Consider the following 18,367-nt stretch of genomic DNA (forward strand, 5'->3'; position numbering starts at 1 on the left):
CCTGTCACCCAACGCACAGCCAGGACTTGAACTCTTCTTGCACCCTGTGGCAGCACAATTTGAAATATTTTCATATAATATATCTATTACTTGGACCAGTCGAGGATTTGTTTGAAAATTGGCGCGTGTTCCTCACCCACATCTGAGTAATAGACAGACAGACAGACAAACATTGTAGGCCTACTTCTTGCATCACGTTATCACAATGCCATTTCAAAAGAAACGGGGATGGAACTGGCGAACCAACAAGTTGTCTTCTTGGATGCTAGACATTCTTCATCGAGATGGTAAATATGTCACCCGCATCCCTACCTTACTGTCTTTTCATAAATACCTGTATGCTTTGATAAGAGAAGCCATTTTGTTGTTGTTGTTTGCTTTATAAATCATCAAATTTTGTTTTGATGTGGTACTTAGTGATGGTTCATTATGTACTGACAGGCTTGTAGTAATGTGTACCATTTTGTTTATCTGATTTCACTCAGTTTAGCAATGTCAATATGAATGTAATGTGGAATTGCAACTTAATCCTGTAATGACCATCATCTCGAAATCCCAATCGGTATTTCACATGATTAGACCTATTCACACAACTACCAGTTGTCACAATTATTTGTGATACAAAAGTAAAAAAATTATGTAAACATGCATGTGGACATGATATTTACAGTATCTATTAGTGAGATTATTTACAGTCGGCACACTGCGTGAAGTGTGACGTTTCCAAAATAGCTGCACTTTTTTCCAGAGTAGTCACGATTACTTGCTGTGAGTGTATACTGTGTGCGAAATTGTATAATTTTTTTATATCCCATAATGCAATGTTGGACACTTCTGGATACTCGGGTCAAAGTCAGGTCAAACTCTGAGACTCATGCATACACAGTTTGGCCTCACTCAAACTGGGGTGATTTGAGTCACGATTTTTCTTTGTGAACCAGTGTGATTTGAATTATGATTCGAGTCACCCTTTTTCAGTATGTGTGAATAGGCCTATTATCTTTCCCTCTTTCTAATAGGGTTAGATGGACACCATGTTTGACCCATGTGTAGTAGAACAGACAGTGTATAATGAAAGTAAATCTTTCACATGCATTTTTTTTTTTAACATGATACAATTGTTGAAGGACATCTTCCTCATATGTTTGTCTCATAAATATTGATGCACCAGTGTTCTTAACACTATGTAGATCTATCAATAGTGCCATATTTGAAGGTGTGATTTTTCAGTGCAAAAGTTTACAAATTACATGTGATATGTAGAGGGTATGTGAGTCTGGGGAAAATAGTTACAGTGTATGGCTACAATTTTTGTGATGTATCAGACGCACGAGTAAATCGGATACCACTCTAATTACTGTGTGTTGTCAAAGAGTTCTTTTGACCAGATAGTACAATACTATCACTGGCCCAATCTTGTACAACAAACTGCATTCACTGACAGTGAAAGAGCAGGAAGTTCATTCAAGTTCACTTCGTTACCCACGGTGTACCATATTAATTTGTGTTTATATGAGCCTGTGCGTTACAATAGAACTTGCATCGTATGTGTAGTAGGCATATGATTTGTGCTAGAGGCTAAAAGTTGAGGAGGCAGATGTGAAAAAAAAAGAAGACCTGTGGTATGCAGTGAGTTGAGGAAGTTTCTGCTAGCTTGTACTAGTAGAAAGTGATATTGTTCCAATGATGTATGCATGTATGCTATTATGTGCTATTACTGCTGTATGTTTTTGGAAAAAAGGATAAAATGTAAGGATCTGTACGTATGGCTTTGCAACTTTTATTGTTTCTTTTGACTGATGTCTGTTCATAATACACCAGAATATCCTTAAATCTAATTATTTCAATTATTAAATTTTCTTGGCATTCATTGTAATCTTGACATTTAGCTGAAGCATTATCAGTTAAAGCTCTTATTTTATGAATTTCTACTTTCTCATGTCTTTGTGTGACAATGCATCTTGGACAATATGTTTAATTCTGTATTCAAAATTTTTCTGTTTAGAATTTCATTCATATTGGCTTAAATGTATTTCAGTTACTTGAAATACTGATTTATTTTTTTTTTATGTTTTTAAAAAAAAAATTCTTTTAAGACACATTTCTCTGTATATGTCTGTACTGTACCTGACAGTGTAACCTTTGGAGATGATAGGGTCAAATCGAAGTGCACCAGAACATATGGCTTCGGATCTGGAATACAACTGTAAAACCAGAAATTTTTCGCGTGAATGAAACTCTCCCAAAATCTTGCGAGGATCCAGGATTCCCAAAAGTCAAATGCAGATTAAAGTTTTTGTCGATACAATGCATTTAATGCCAGTACAATGCTGTACACCAGTTATTGGCCATGATGGTTTCATGCCACAAAAAAGGCCATGGGCTCTAATTTGCGAAAGTTTCACGCTGTGAATATTTTTAGTCGTACAGTAAATTGTTACCTGCCAGTTTGTTTGACTTTACTCTCAACTTGAATGTGGGGTGGACTTTCACTTTAAGTTTATAACAAACTCATATATGAAATGGGGACAGAAAACAGAAACAACGGGGAAGAGGTGTCTTTTGAAAATCACAACAGGATTATTTTTTCAGGCAGTGGTGATGAGAGTAAAGTTACTACTAATCAAAAAGTATCCAAGGTCTGGGGAGACTTACTTGCGTTTAATGTTAGTCCTGACTTTTGAAGTACTCTACAGAGTCAGTCTTTTCCTACATACAATGTATATCTATTAACCCGTGATTTGTGTAATGCACATAACATGTGGTGAAAATATTAGATTTAGAGATTTTGTCCTTGGAAAAAAGGCAAAATGCCTTTAAAGTTGGCAATTTGATACTGGATGGAGCTAAGTCTCTCATGGTGATATGGTTGGCAATATGATATAGTGTGATTTCATTCAGTGGTTTCTGGTAAATGTGAAATTGTGATGTAGCTTCGGTATGATGAAATCAACTCATCAATAAAGCAGTCATTAAGAAATGATTAGATTTGAGAGGGAGATGCTCCAAGCCTAGACTGAGTGAACATTGAGTCAATACGTGAGATCAACTTGATAGAGCCAAGCCCACGTTCCTTTAAGTCCTGTCCTGTAATCAAATCACCACATCTTGGCGAAGCAATAGACCCTCCTTTCACCATGTCCATTCCAACCTTCCCTGATCATTGCTCGATATTTGCCTTTATCATCTCACGCTCCTTGTACGATCTATTCGTGCACAAGAAAGAAGAAGGGGGAGAGAAAAAGAGGGGGGAAAAATAAATCACAGCTTAGGCGAGGGATTATATCGCAGAAACAACTGGCATCAGAGACAGTTAAGAATCTCTGCGTGACATGTGAGATGTCTTAGCGCAAACGGGTGAGGACGGTCGCTTCCTGAATGTGGGAGGTTTTTATACAAGGAATAAGGGAATGCCAATTAGGGGGGAGATGTGTGCGTATGATATGCCGAAGGAGGGGACACTGATGGATGCGTACATGCGACATAGGCACCAGCGATTCAGGGCCAGATTGCGCCTTCCCAAGGAAAACCGACTTCCCACCATCAGAGGTAGGTGCTTATTTCGGTTTCGGGAAGATCGTAAGTCCAGGTACTATCCGCAAGGTCACTGCCTTATCATATCCACAGACATGTGACAAGAATCTTTCATCAACCTGTATGTAACGGGTTATGGAGATATTCTCGGAGTGGACTGGCCTCTGCGTTGGATTTGCATTGAGCATGTGTGGTAGTCATGATTATTTTTGACAGGGTCATGGTTGATAGACATGTGAGATACATGTGTGCGATACATAACTGATTGGAGTAACATGATGTCAGTGATGATAGTTGACCTATATTTGTTTATTATTTCTACCGGTAGACAACAAGGTTGCCGCTATATCAATTTCCTCTCTATTAAATATTGATGGAGGCACAAATGTTCCGACGTGTATCAATATCCTCGCTTCCATGTACAGCTGTAGATGCTTTGCGCAGCTCATCAATGAATCAATGGCACATTGATGAGAGGCCCATGTGGACATGAGCCATCAGTGACTGTGTTGCCATGGCGACATCAGAGTAGTGATAAAGAGTGATGCTGTGTGAAGTCATGGCATTGATGTCACTTTGCCATGAACTTGTCACTCATTAAAAACAAAAAAACAAAACAACAACAACAACCAACAACACACTGATGGGCTTCTTAGAATCAGAGCATGAAATTTTATCCTTTGTGCACTCCTCTTTATGCTTTAAAGTACATATAATTTAAATCATACTTTCTTCTCTGATAATCATTGATGTATGATTAATGTACATTTGTAGTCCTACAAAAGGCCATACCCTTATATGGAAAATATGTTTCAAGTAATAAATGATTTGAATTACATAACTTACTTTCATTCTTTCGTAGTCAGTTTACGAGTGATTCCACAGTTCTTATTGATGGAGAACTTAAAACACAGTATTAGTCATTTGCACCTTGTCAAATTAGTGATCTAATTAATGTTTGAAGTTGATTTATGTTCAATATGTGTAAGCAAATGTAAGGATGTAATGATAAAATGTAAGAATCAGTCTGTGAACTTGTGTTGACAAGAGCATTTATACTGTCAGATGATCAATAAGCTGGCATTATGGTTACGCAATGCTCTTTTAAAGCATTTAAAGCTAGTTGATAGGGTTTATTCTATTGTAATGGCTCTGCTTTGCTTTGTAGCGTTAGCAGATATTAAAGCGAGTGAATTGTAAAAGTGGAAATTTTTGCGCATTTTGCGCTATCAGAAACTAGTGTGAAAATAAAACCACACATATATTTTTGCATGTTATGTGTTTCTGTGGTCATTGTCTTGATTCTGTGGAATCAAAAACAAGCAAAACTCATCTTTACCAGCTGAACGTGAAAATGACCACTTTTACAGTACCGGTATGCAGAAAAGACAGTGTCTGACCCCGCCCCCACAGCTGTTTTGTAACTTGTCATAGGATGAGCTGTGTGAGATGCTCCAAATGATATCGTTTGACTGTTCCATACTGCATCTCAAATTTCCTCTTCAGTGCCATCCACTGCCCATGGCATCTTTGTATATTTACACATGTCATGGTCTTCAAACATTGTGTCTCCATGTTCTAATTGTGTCTCTTCTGGAGTTTGGTTCGTTGCCGAGAGACTAAAGGTCATCAGATGGGGTTGCTTCCCTCGAGGTACTTTCAAGCAAACATGAAATGTTACAACCATGGAGAGAGAGAGAGAGGGAGAAAAGACTACCTCGACAAGGGTTACAGTTTAGAGAACAGATGCCGAGATAGGAATGCTCAGGCAGTAGCACTAAAGTATGATCTCTGAATGATGTGAGGATTTTTTTTTTTTGTCTTTACTTTGCAGTGTAAAGTTTGCATTGGCTTGATATGCCCCTTTAAAGAATACTTGTGTTGCTGATTTCATTGGTGATATACACTGAAGTTGGAATGATATTTGAATGGAATACATGCCAGTGGCGACCATACAAAAATCATTGAAATTCCTGAATGCAGCATGATACATAGAGCAATTTGTACAGATATATCTTTAAAAAAAATATATATATATTTGTTGGAGAAACTCGAAGCAAGTAAACTCTTTATCCATCTTTTATATCACCTGTCCCTTAGCTTGCAGACAAACCAATGGAACCCACTGAACTGTTTGTTCCGTGTTATTGTAACACCGTCACACATATTCATTGACTTTGAAATACGCAGAACTTAATCTTGATTGATGGCTGTCGTGAATTGTATCATCACTATCCACTCAATATCAGCTGCTCTATTTCAAAGCCAGCATTTTCCCCCCATCCTATGTGATTACTGAAGTAAATCCACCATGAAATTTAAACATATTCAAAAGTTCAGTATGGTTGATGTCCTCGGATATGACCTGATTTATTATGTTTTTTCTGTTGCAAAGCTCTGACTGTGGCGCTTCACCGTGAATTTAGGCAGTTCAGTTCTTTTATTCATCATTTTTCTCCACAGTGGAGTAAAGATGACATGTTTTCCTTTAGATCAGCAGCTGATGAGTCATCAAGGTATTTGCAGTCTGCCAGGGATATTTTTAACCTCATGTATATGCTCTTGATTTGAATATAAAATACTGTGAATAACTAGTTTTCAGAACAAAAATGTTGCAGAGGACAGAGTGGATCGGTAAGAATTTGATGCACTAGTTTAACTTTGAAACTGTTTAAACCCACTTGTTATACTTATGGGTTTTAGACTGTTTCCAAAGTTAAATGAGAGCATCCAATTCTCTTATCATACTAACCAAGTTCTGAATAAGATTGTGACAGTAGGAATGAATATTGGTGGCACTCGGGTTTAGGCATGTTGTATGACCTGGTGATGCAAGACATTTTACTTCCATAGTTCGTACTTTCGAATGAAAATAGCCACAGTCATACTGGCTTAAGTTCAAGTTATTTTTATCAACAGCCAGAATGTGTCATTATTTCTAACAAAGAACTTGTGGGGTCCACCCTCTTTTTTTTTCTTTTAAATAAGACTGTGGTCAGTGATAGCCATATTTGTTTCCCACAGAAGGGCCTATTAGTGGCCTTTTATCCCATGTTCGTGAGTGGTTGGTTAGTTGTTCTTTTAACAAACAAAAATAAAACTCTGCAGCTTCATCAATACGATTAAATATGTAGTTTTCTTGTACTTGAGATTTGCAGGAGTCTTGTGTACGCGTAAGCGCAAGTTTATGATTTTTATTAGCCATTAGGTCATTTTGCCATGTTAGCACACACTGTACGTTTGCTGAGCTACTTGTAGAGTGATGGTAAATTTGTTTTGTGTAGCACTGCAATCTTTGTAAACTTGACCTTGCCATGCAGTGCTTTGTTTGAGGAAATACAAGCACTTACGATACTATGTACAAACAGAGAGAAAATTCAACAATCCAACTGTAAACTCAATTTTGAAACTATTTTTTATACTGGTAGAGGATGACAATATGGAGTTGAAATTGTTTATATGTGAATAGTTGTTAAAAATAATGGTAAATTTTATTCACTTCTTATTTTTGCAATGTGCATTGGAAAAACTGTTCATTATCACTGGGGAGAAGTACAATTTCATTTCATTTCATATCATTTCCAACAGTACAAAACATACTAGAAGGGCATTATAAGATTTCCCATGAGATGAAAGGTGTTCTGGTTTTTATCCAATATATAAAGACAATGGTAGGATTCACACATACCAGGGAGTGAGAGGTTTCCTCTCACCTCTCTGCACATACACAAATTAGCGGGATACAAATCTCAAGATATAATGCATCATGATCACAATCTTGAGATCTCAGCACGTGTGGACACAAAAAACCCACAAATTTGTGCGATCAGTAGCACGATGCTAATCCCAAGAAATCTTGTTCTTTTTTCTCAGTTAGCGTGCTAATTTGCCCCGCAGTGACTGTTGGAACACAGGAGCATATAATCTTGAGATTTTATATCCCATCATTCAAAGCACACATCACAACAGCATTCGCACCACACCACTGTGAGGTACAAGAACAATAGATTAATTGATGTATCAATCAGCAATTAGAAGGCTCTGTCTATCCCTGTGAACGCTGGCAAAAAAAAAAAATTAGATTAGGATCATCATCCCACTATTTCTGACTGTGTGAATGCTTGCAAAAAATCTTGAGATTAGGAGCATGATCTTCATCCCACTATTTTGTCTGTGTAAATGCAGCTTGTGATATCAAATTTATCCCTTGTCATGCAAAGGGAGGTAAAAAAAGTATTGTCACACTAACCTAATAAGAGACAGTAATGTTGCAGGAATATACATCGAGTAATGTAGAGCTGTAAGAATTCATGTGAATGCTTGGGATTCATTCCATGCTGTGAGTATCATGAGATGACCCAGTATTGTAGCTTGTCTACAGAGTCACCAATCTTGGCATTCTTTTCATTGCCTGCATTCTTTGCCTTACAGAACAGCCATTTTCACTAAGACTCCATCCATCAGTGAGCTAGTGTGGATTGGATGAAATGAAAACATTTCCCCACCCCTACATCTGGGTTTATCCTGACAGTTTGAACCTTTCAGTGACTTACCCCAAATACCCCTTTAGTCTTGGAAACCTAGCCTGTGTAACAATCTACGATCGTACAATGTAGCTGCAGTGTGTCATTGCCAAATGTACAGGCTTTTGGTTCTGTTTTGTGAATACTGTTGTAGAACCAGAAACATTTGTGTCCCGAAACTTTTGTGAATTGGAGCCGGCAGCCTTTTCCGCGTCATGAAGCTTTTGCAAATTGCCATTGGCATTCAATGTATTGTGTCGATAAGAACTTCTGCGTGCATTTTACTTTCGCGAATCTGGGCTCCTCTTGAAATTTGTAAAAGTTTCATGCTTGTGAAATTTCTGGTTTTACAGTTCACATTTTTGAAAATTTATTTAGGCCCTATGCTTAAAAAAATTGTGGAAATCAAATGTATAAACATGAAATCTAAAGTTACATGATAAGGGGAACAAATAGGGAAAAGGAAATCTTGTAATAGTAGGGCAGAATGAGAATGAGTTCAAAATCTATTAACAACAAAAATAGTAAGGAGTCTGGATACAGAGACTATGCCTTTCAGTGGCTGCGGTTCCTATGGTATAGTGCCATGACCTGAGATTAAGGTCAGAGTCAGTGATAGACCCAAGCCCCTGTGTCCTTCCATCTGGGTAGCAAGGGTCAAGAGGTTCCCTTCAGGGTGTGTGGAAAGCCTTCCATTTGTCTGCTAGACAAAATGTGGAGGAAATGGAGAAGAGTACTTACTTACTGCCTTCTCACTGATTGAAATGATGGCACTTACTGACTTCTTCCACATTTTGGGTGGCAGGCGTACCTCTCTAGCTCTGTCAACCAACCATGAAAGTAGGTGGAGTAGTGTCTCCCTGTGTTTAGATATTTATACAGGGTAGAGAGGAGGGGGTGAAGAAGAGTGTTAGGTTTTGGTTTAGTTTGACTGAAATGGAGAGGGAAGATTGGAAGTAGGGAGCACAGTTTGAAATATAATGGGAGAGGGTAGGTGTTGGTTATGTCACATGTTCAGCTGTTAATGTAGCAATAACAACAGTTAGAGAGAGTCTATATCATAGTGAATGATATAATATCTCAAGGCTATATGTATACAGGCTTCATAGCAGAATTTTTGCCCAATATATGTGTACGTTTACCAGTACTTGTGGCTTTGATGATTTGGCGAATGTGAAAGATTTTACAGGGTACAGACTATGGTGAGTGATGATAAAATCTTTTTTCCCAAGACAGATGACAAATACGATTTAATCATCAGATATCGCAGCTCCCCTTGCCTGGTCATTATCGTCGCGAGATCTGATATTTAGCCAACCAGTCTTCTCTGTGGATTATCTTGTTCTTATTTGATTGCTGGGAATGCAGAAAGGGCAGGCAAAATCCAATCGGGCTGAATTAATGGAAAATGAAGCTCACTGAAACAGGAGAGAACGTTCAAGTAGTTTTTGTCAGCTGAACTATGACAAGGATTTCTGTTGAACAGCTTTCACAGCTGATATCCATGAATTTTCTAATATTCATTATCTGTGAGCAGGAAGGGTGTTTGGGTGGTTCAGTGTATTCAAGTTCAGAGGAGGGTTGAATGAAAGGTCATTGAAAGTTGAAACCCACTAAAGTCAAATCCTAACTAGTGCACAAAGTCAAAGACCAATAAAAAAGTCCTGAAAGAGTGAGTCAATCCGACACAAAGTCATTACTGGTATCCAATGAAAGGCCTTACTTCGGTCAGGTGGTTGTTGACCGTCATCATGTTAATATTTTGTATAGATCTGCATCATTGTACTATTGTCTGAAGTATTTCCAGGTCTTTGGTTGTATGTACTGTGTAAGGGGACTTACCCTCATCAAAAAGAACAACAATAACAACAAAACAAAAACAAAACAAAACAAAACAAAATAAATCAGAACAAAACAAAGTCAAAAACAAAGTTAGAAAAGAAATAACTGAATACACTTCACTCAGTAAACCTAATCCCGAGCAAAAATATCAGACGTTACCAAAGGCCAATCCATGTCAATGTGTTTCAGTGATAAAACATTTATCTTTGCCACATACTATACTGTAGTCTGTTTTGTAGTGAACACTCTAAATATTTCACAAACAGACCATTTGCTTGTTTGTTTTTTGTTTTTGTAATGATGAACTAACTTTGTTGTATTGAATGCCTCTGGATAAGCTGAAATTGAATAACCCATCTGGAGGGTATTTTAAAAAGTTAAGGAAGTGTGTTGTGACTCATCTGGTCATTCTGTAGCTACTGATGTAGAGCATTCAATGTTTGCCGATATTGGGTAAGAACAACATGATGACATGAAATTGACAGTCATGATGAAGTAACACATACTTGCACACATACAACTTACTTGTAAATGTGCCGGTATGTTTCTTAGCAAAGTATCACAGTAAGAAATGGTGACTGGACTCGGTGGGAGAAAGTCTGTGCCGATAATTTGTACACTCATTACCTGTACATGGCAAAACTTAACCTGCTCACAGCATTGGATCACATGGTATGAATGTGCCAAAATGTCATTTGTTTCCTCCCTGTGGTATGACAAGCTCCCACCACGCTAATCTCGTCACCCTCTCTCCCCTTCTCGCTCTCTCTGAGTAACAGCAAACCTTGGCACTTGTTACCCTCTGCAACCAGCGCATGCCTCCCTGATTAGATATTTTTTAAAAAGATTCTGCAACTGCTGGCTTTTTTCATAGTTCTGAGTGATCCGATTGAAGGGAGCGGATATTTGTAGGCAAAGTTGGATTCTGTACAGAACACGTTTTTCTGTGGAGCAGTGGTGTGAAATGGAAGTGATTATTTGTAAGCTGTCTGTGGACTGGAGCTGTTCATTTTCGCAGATATTCATCTCTATGGTTCAATCAATGTGGTGAAGGATTTTCAGTGAAAGATGTAAAAGTTTATAGAATCGGAGATGTGCATTTGATGGACTGTTCAGCAAGTGACTTCAAGTTGAACCCGATTCCTGTATAATTTGGGAGAGATATTTCAAGTAGAGAAGTCAAGCGAAGCTGTTGGCTACTCTGGTCTAGTTTGTGAGAGAATTCATTGGCCTAGTTCATTACTTCCAGTGATTTCCTGAAATACTGTCAGTAGCGTGCAAGGAGTCGCATAGAATTCCTGTCGGGTGGTTGGAAAGTGTGAAGATTGGTGAGGAATCGCGATTCCATCTTGATTCATCCAATCAGTGGAATCCTTTAGAGGCAGGCCCAGTGACGACATGGATGTAATCAATTCCAGCTGACCAGCTCCAAGGTTACCCTAGATCTTAGTCATCCCTTACAGCAAAGCAGCCTCAACCTGTTCCCCAGGAAGACACCATATTCTACTCTTACCTCCTGCACTGTCTGCTGGGTAATTAAGCTGCTGCACAGAGTCCTGGAACTCTCTCTCATCCAGACGATTTCTCAAGGATCGCTGGAAGGAGTGCCATCATGTCTAAGACCAGTTGCTTTCCAAAGTCGCGCAAGGCAGGTTCGTATATACTGTACAACTTCATAGATCATGGCGAACGGAAGGTGGAGATTACCGAGGTAGTCATACAGGTGTAGTCTATGAATGTGGAGCAGTCAGAACGCTCCACTGCCCAGTTGCACTTGACTTGGTGCCAGGTCTATGTTCATAGCCACAGAAAATCAGGCATGAGAGTTAGTAGATTACGTATCATGTACAGTAGTTTGTGCATTGGTTTTAGGATAATGTTCTTTAAATGTTGCAACTGTGTGTGTACATACAAAATGTACATGTAGCCACTAAAGAAATTTTGAAAAGAGTAGTGTTCAGTGCATACAGACCTTTATCAGCAATCTGTGTGAGTCTAAGACAATGATTGGTATTTGGCAGCTGTCTTTAACTCTTTAGGAGAACATATTAAGTCAGGTCAATTTAGCTAGCTACACTTCTGTATAGAGCAATTCAAAATTGTTTGGAGCAATTTGCAAGTGTCATTATCAGTTCTCTTACCCAATGATGGATGATGTTACTTATTAATATTACATCTATATAGGACGTTTTAGCGGCGCATTAAAAACGCGTATTGTTGTCCGCTCAATTTTTACCATTCAATATCAGAGCATATTGAACGAAACGCATAGGCTAACATACTAACTCCCCATAGGCTACCGTTGTTACTGGCCGTTCAAGATCACACCGTATTCTGTCTCGTCTGTTGCGCGAGCGCATCCTGAGTGCGCAAATGCTTGCTACTAGTGCGCATCATTTCATTGTTACAATTCACAAGCGCGCAAACATCTTGCTAGTTGCTTGCTTCATACGCAGTTTTAGGGGCTTCCCCTTTTCAGTGCTGGGATGTGACTGCGCAGTCAATTTCAAAGACGAGTAGAAGCCCGGTATTTTTGTGCAGTTTATGCTTGCTCTGCTTGATTGTATAGATGATAATGATTATATTGGATGGCCTTAATTCGTGGAATATCAGGGAATATTGCACTCGTTAGGGTCAATATTGCACTCATCTTCGATTCATGCAATATTGGCCTTAACTCGTGCAATACTCCCTGGTATCCCATTCATAGCCATCCAATATAATATAAATCTAGTTCATGGAGAGCAAAGCACAATGCAGTGTAAGATTTTCTTTTTCTTCCTGCTTGGGATACAATTGGCTGCAATCTGAAATAACTGGAAAGTTTATCAGATTTTATTTCATACTGCTGCATGAATAGCTACACTATATATTTTTTTTTTGTATTAGTACTGGCGGAGTCTATGCCTTCATAAAATTGTGCCAAAATACCCAATATTTTTTTAAGCTGGAACTTATTCTGATATTCATGATTGCCATTTCACTTGCTTGAGTTTTAACAGAGCAAGAACAGATTTGAGATAATTGTGACATGAAGGTTTGATTCTAGTTTTATTCACACTTGGCAAAAATACTACTGGAATAGTATAGTCTTTGCAAAGAAAGTGCTATGATTCAAAATACTTCATGTTTTATGTTCCTTAAAAGCTGCGATTAGCATGGTTGATTGTAGCAGTCATACCTTGTTGGTAATTTTATTTTGTTGTTGTGTTAGTTTCTGTTAGACAAACAATAGCTAAAAGTTTGACTTGACTATGAAGCAGAATTATTGATAACATATAAAAGAAGAATATATATGAATATGACACTGACTGAAGGCATAATTTCTTGTCTTGAGCTCACACACACACACACACACACACACACAAACAAATCTAATAAATGTATTTTCTCACCACTGTGTAACTCATACAACTTTAGTTCGTTATATTTCTATTTTTTTAACAAACTAAAATTGTATGAATTGCACAAACATACATATTAGTGGCTGTCAGACACAGTGGCGAGACAATACCGAAAAAAAAGAAAAAAAAAACTTTTGTTGCGAACAGCCTTGTAGGTCAATTATAGTTGCTTCAGGATATGACTTTGATTTTGAAATGCATTATATGAATTGCTTACTTGCAAAATTATATGTTCTCCTAAGGTCATCAATGTTGTCCGAAATCAGGCTGGTGTTATGAGTATGAGGATTTATTTATAGTTGTAGGGATTTGCGGCAGGTGCAAGCCATGTAGGCAGGTCTATTTCTAGAACAGTATGTGAGGTGAAGGGATGATGTAATCAAGGCTAGTGGTGTGGAGAGATAGTCAGACTGTTGCTTTAGCCATGAGGATGTGTTCATTGCATGGATTCCTTTTTTTTTCCCCTCTGGAAAAGTTATAAAAACTTTTTGTGCTCTCTGCTATACTGGAGGCAGTCTTAAAAGTCAACTCTTTAGTTCACTGATGGTTAATCACAAGCAATTGCTACTTTAACTGCGTACATTTGTTTGTCCGCTTTTGTAACTTCAACGTTAACAGCCTTGCTATCTAGAATATTTGTCATCTACAGTGTCTTTATCCTTTATCTTGTTCTCCCCCCCCCCCCCCCCATGTTGGCTGTATCCAAGCAACCGATAGATTGACATTGTAGTTGTAGAGTTTCTGGGGTTTGTTTTGCATTGTCTGGCTATCACTTCCGTCTTCATATGATATGCATTTCTTTTTTTCTTTTTTCTTTTTGGAAAAAGGGGGAAAAAAAGAATATCAGTTCTGTCAAAGTCTTTTTGTTTTCTTCATTTTGTTGTGTTTAAGTAAGGTATATGGACCTAGGGCCTAAAGACCAGCACACTTGCCTTATTTCTATATATTCATTGTGCAGAACCTTCCATTATAATAGGTTACCATTTAAACAAAGGCCAAATAAACAAGCAAAACTAAGCTAATTATAGCATGTTTGCAAAGTAAATTTATGATGTTTGAGTTTCAATGTGAAGTGGAATAGAGAGTAAACCTCAGTATCTCTTGATTGGTATCCAGTCAGGTTATATGATTTAGGCCAAGGCATGCGTGTACATGCTAAAATCACTGTGATATGAGATGTTGAACAAGTTACAGAGACTAGGTTTTATTCATAATATTCTTCACTGTTTGTCATACAGTGCCATTCTTACGGCATGTTTGCACTGAATGAAGAGATTTTGAAGCCCTGTAACACACAGAGACTCGTCAATGGGTTTGGTGTGAAGCACCATTGCTCATGCTGTATTTTTATCAGAAGACAGGAAGTCAATATTTACACTTAAGAGCCAACTCTTCTAATGCTGCTTTTGTGAATTTGCCTGCCTTTGCTGTAACCTTATTTTACTTGTGACCTGATTTGCTTGGTTGTCAGTGTTACAGTAACATTTTTTTTTTGTTGTTGCTTTAAATGGGATATTCCACAAAGAAAAAAAATGAATTGCTTAAATCAGGTAATAAATATACAGAAAAGTATTCAGACTCTATCAGAGACAAAATTTATCCTAGATTAAAGTTTCTCTAAATTGAAGGGATGAATTTTGAGCATGAGATCAGCAAAATGTCTTCAACTGACTTGTATCTGTGGGTTTATAAAATTTTCATCTTTAAATGAATTCAAGTAGGAAAAGGTTTTTTTTTTTATATGTGATGTTTTCAGAAAGGGCCATTGACGCAGCAATCATGACTGTTCCAAAGGGGAATTGTGCTTGTAACTAGCCTCTAGATTAGAGACAATAATAATAATAATAATAAATAATAATAATAATAATAATAATAATAATAATAAAAATTAGTAATAATAATAATAATAATAATAATAATAATAATAATAATAATAATAATAATAATAATAATAATAATGATAATAATAATAATATTAATAATAATAATAATAATAATAATCATAATAAAAATAATAATGATAATATTTGTAGAGGTACACAATGGAGAGATATGAGGTAGTGACATCATCATGCCATTTAATTTGCATAATAGTATGTGAGTAATATCAAAGTTTGGGAAATCATGAGGAGGTTTGAAATTCCATTCATCAGTTTTGTTGAATACTTCAAGATTAAAACCCTAATTAGCAAGTAACATGAACATATAAAGTTATTTTCACACGCAGTTGCCAAACTTGAAGTTCAGGTTGAAAACTTAACTGTTGATGATTAGCTCCACTCGTGAATTCCTGACGCAGGTTCACACCCGCACCTAAACTTTCAGTTACAACTTAGGATGACTCGATGAATACACTGGAAGTACAGAGTCTTTGCTAGGTGACCTTATGCCCGTACAAAATAGCGCACCTGGAGGTTGACCCGGATGCGAACGAAAAGCGAGGTTCACGCTAACTCACAAGCACGGTGATTATTGTGTCCACACGGAGCGAAACTACAAGTGGGGACCCCCCGTGGCTCATGGAGAGAGCGTTAACCCCAAGATGTCTCATGGTTCTAATCATCATCTAAACTTTAAGATTGCTAACTTTCGAATGAGTCCACATGGTGCTAAACTTGTACAAGCTAATCATCGAGAGTTAAGTTTTCGACCTAAACTCAAAGTTTAGGTACAGCGTGTGAACCTAACTTAACAGAATTTTGCTGTAACGTCATCAGAAACCATCACAATTTCTGTTACACCTAATCACAAGATAGTAGCAGGAGATTATGGTACACGCCGCATTGAAGCAAAAACTCCACTTACCCTCAGCTGTAACAGAGAGGACTGAAAGAGTTAATGTTATATTCTTTCAGTGCTTTTAATGTCTAGCCATTGAAAAGAGATTAATGGTCCAATTCATCAAGAGAAATAAGGGTCATCATTTTAAATTGCATTTTGTGTGCGACCTTCCCTATCTGGTGTCATTTTGTAAGCTGCATTGAGTATCAAACTGCGAACGTTTTCTTCTCTTGGTCATTCACTGACCAAGTGTGAGATTCAAGATGAGAGGAAGTTACTATTTATGAATTTCCAAGTACTGACTCCTGTACAGAGAAAGAGGGGTAAAGGTGTGTTACCCTTGCCTTGTCCAGGGGTGGAAATAGTGGACCTAGGGGGCTCTAAGGACTGCTAGGTGGTAGTCATAACTCTGACACATATTATATCCCAACAAGTGAGATATTTCCCTGTGGTTACCTCGGCTGGCCTCTGCAGTCACTATGTAGGTCAGGACATGAGTATGCGATCCATTTTTCAACAGCCTCTAGCCCTTGTTCATACCAGAACAGCCAGTCCTCATAAGGTCAAGCCGATTTGTGGCAAACCAGTTTTTAAAGGCTTCAAGGTTTTCTCAATGCTATTCAGGGCACATAAACCACACAAGTTTAACATTCACGAACTGACATTTTTATGGCAGGTTTTGATTATAAAAATTGGGCATGAGGGATTACTGCTCTGCTTGGGACTACATGTAGTATGTACAAACCCCCACAGGCAGCTTGGCAGTGGACTACCAAAACTCACTCCATGGAGAGACAATGGATTGTTGTAGTTCCATGTTCACTCTTAGCAAGGGACATGCAGTCGATACTCAAATTTCTGCTCTCTTTGGGACACATTGAAGCAATTCTGTTACAGTTTTTTTAATTGTATATTCTGCATTGCTGTGAATTCACAACAGAAATGTGTTTCTGCACCCAATCATCTCTTTGCTCCCTTTACATTGGAAGATATTGTTTGTGTTCTTCTGAACATAGTGTTGGATACTCCGCTTACGAAAACTTGACATTCAGTGAGTGGTAATTTCTTTGCGGAGGGGAAGGGTGTTGGGGAGATATGGGTTGAGTATGTATTTTATGATCATGATTCAAGTGATGTGCTATAGATACAGTGTATTCGTTCCAAGTGAATTGCTATGTACCTGTGTATCCCTGCTGGGAATGAAATGTATTATTGAAAGACGGCCATGTGTACCAACTCTTTGTATGGCCGTCAACTGTGCATGTAGGCTTAGTCTAGCATGACTCAGAGAATGTGTAAAGGAAACTTTTCCCTAAAGTAACATTTTTCTTAGCTCTTGTGCTATATGTAACTCACATGTTTTTTCTTCGTCCGTGTTCTTTGAATAAAATCAAACCAAACACTCACAAGAATAAACATTTGCCAAGTGCTTGAATGTATTGTATAGATTTTGCTTCAGCCAAAGACGAAGTAGAATCCACATGTCCATGTATCAGTGAGGTGCATACACTGAGTCATCCGTTGTTGTCTGAGGCATGTATGATTACCAGTCTTACATATTGTATCAGCCTAATGTTGAAGTGTCTGTTCTATCCAGCAGCATTATCCAGTGTATCAACATTTGAGCTGTAAAGACTGAGCGTGACACCAGACATGTCTTTCAATGTTTGTTACATGTATCATGTATCCATTTAAAAAGGGAACTGACAGACATGATATGAATTGGAATGTTCCTGATGCCAGTCAAACATTAGATGCATAGTATGAATACTGAATGCAATCCCAGGATCTGAGAGTGCTGACTCGCCCTATATCTTTGCCTTTTTACAAAAAAAGTTTTTTTTTTTTTTTTCCAGGGAAAATTCATATTCAAATTTGGTTGGTTTTTCAGCTAAATGTTTCATTTTTTTTTCTTTTATCTTTCTTTTGCAGATGATGACAACAGAAAGAGTAAGAATAAAACAACTCAAGAGGTTGCGCTACACAATGAGAACTCCACAATACCAGGTAAGCACTGTTCATTGGTGGGAAGTTTATTCTTTTCAAGGTTTGAGAATTGTAGAATCAGTGGTGTCAGAGAAAATTCATGCTGAAGTCTTATTCCTAGCATTTGGAGTCTACAAATCATGGATCCATTATTTCTGTTTTGGCAACATGCATCTTATGAGCAATATCAATGTATGGTTTTGTTTGTGTCACTTCTGGAATTCATATGTTTCTGGCGTTCAAATAATGATGACATATCTTGATTTCTTTGAAAACATTCAGAGCTTTCTTTAAGGT

At 37.7% G+C, this 18,367-nt stretch overlaps 1 protein-coding gene across 1 annotated transcript in view; it reads left to right on the forward strand.

Annotated features, from left to right (window-relative positions):
* The first annotated feature begins 205 nt into the window (after window positions 1–205).
* The window catches only part of LOC139717180 (glutamate receptor-interacting protein 2-like), a 55,639-nt gene continuing 37,477 nt past the window's right edge, over window positions 206–18,367 (forward strand). Inside the window, exons 1-2 of the mRNA XM_071628681.1 lie at window positions 206–287; window positions 18,017–18,091. Of these exons, the coding sequence (XP_071484782.1) occupies window positions 206–287; window positions 18,017–18,091 (157 nt within the window). The remainder of the gene's footprint in view (window positions 288–18,016; window positions 18,092–18,367) is intronic.

The sequence above is a fragment of the Diadema antillarum genome, unplaced genomic scaffold, assembly GCF_040938485.1.
Source record: "Diadema antillarum isolate AM-2024a unplaced genomic scaffold, OU_Dant_1.0 scf00000072, whole genome shotgun sequence".
NCBI classification, from domain to species: Eukaryota; Metazoa; Echinodermata; class Echinoidea; order Diadematoida; family Diadematidae; genus Diadema; species Diadema antillarum.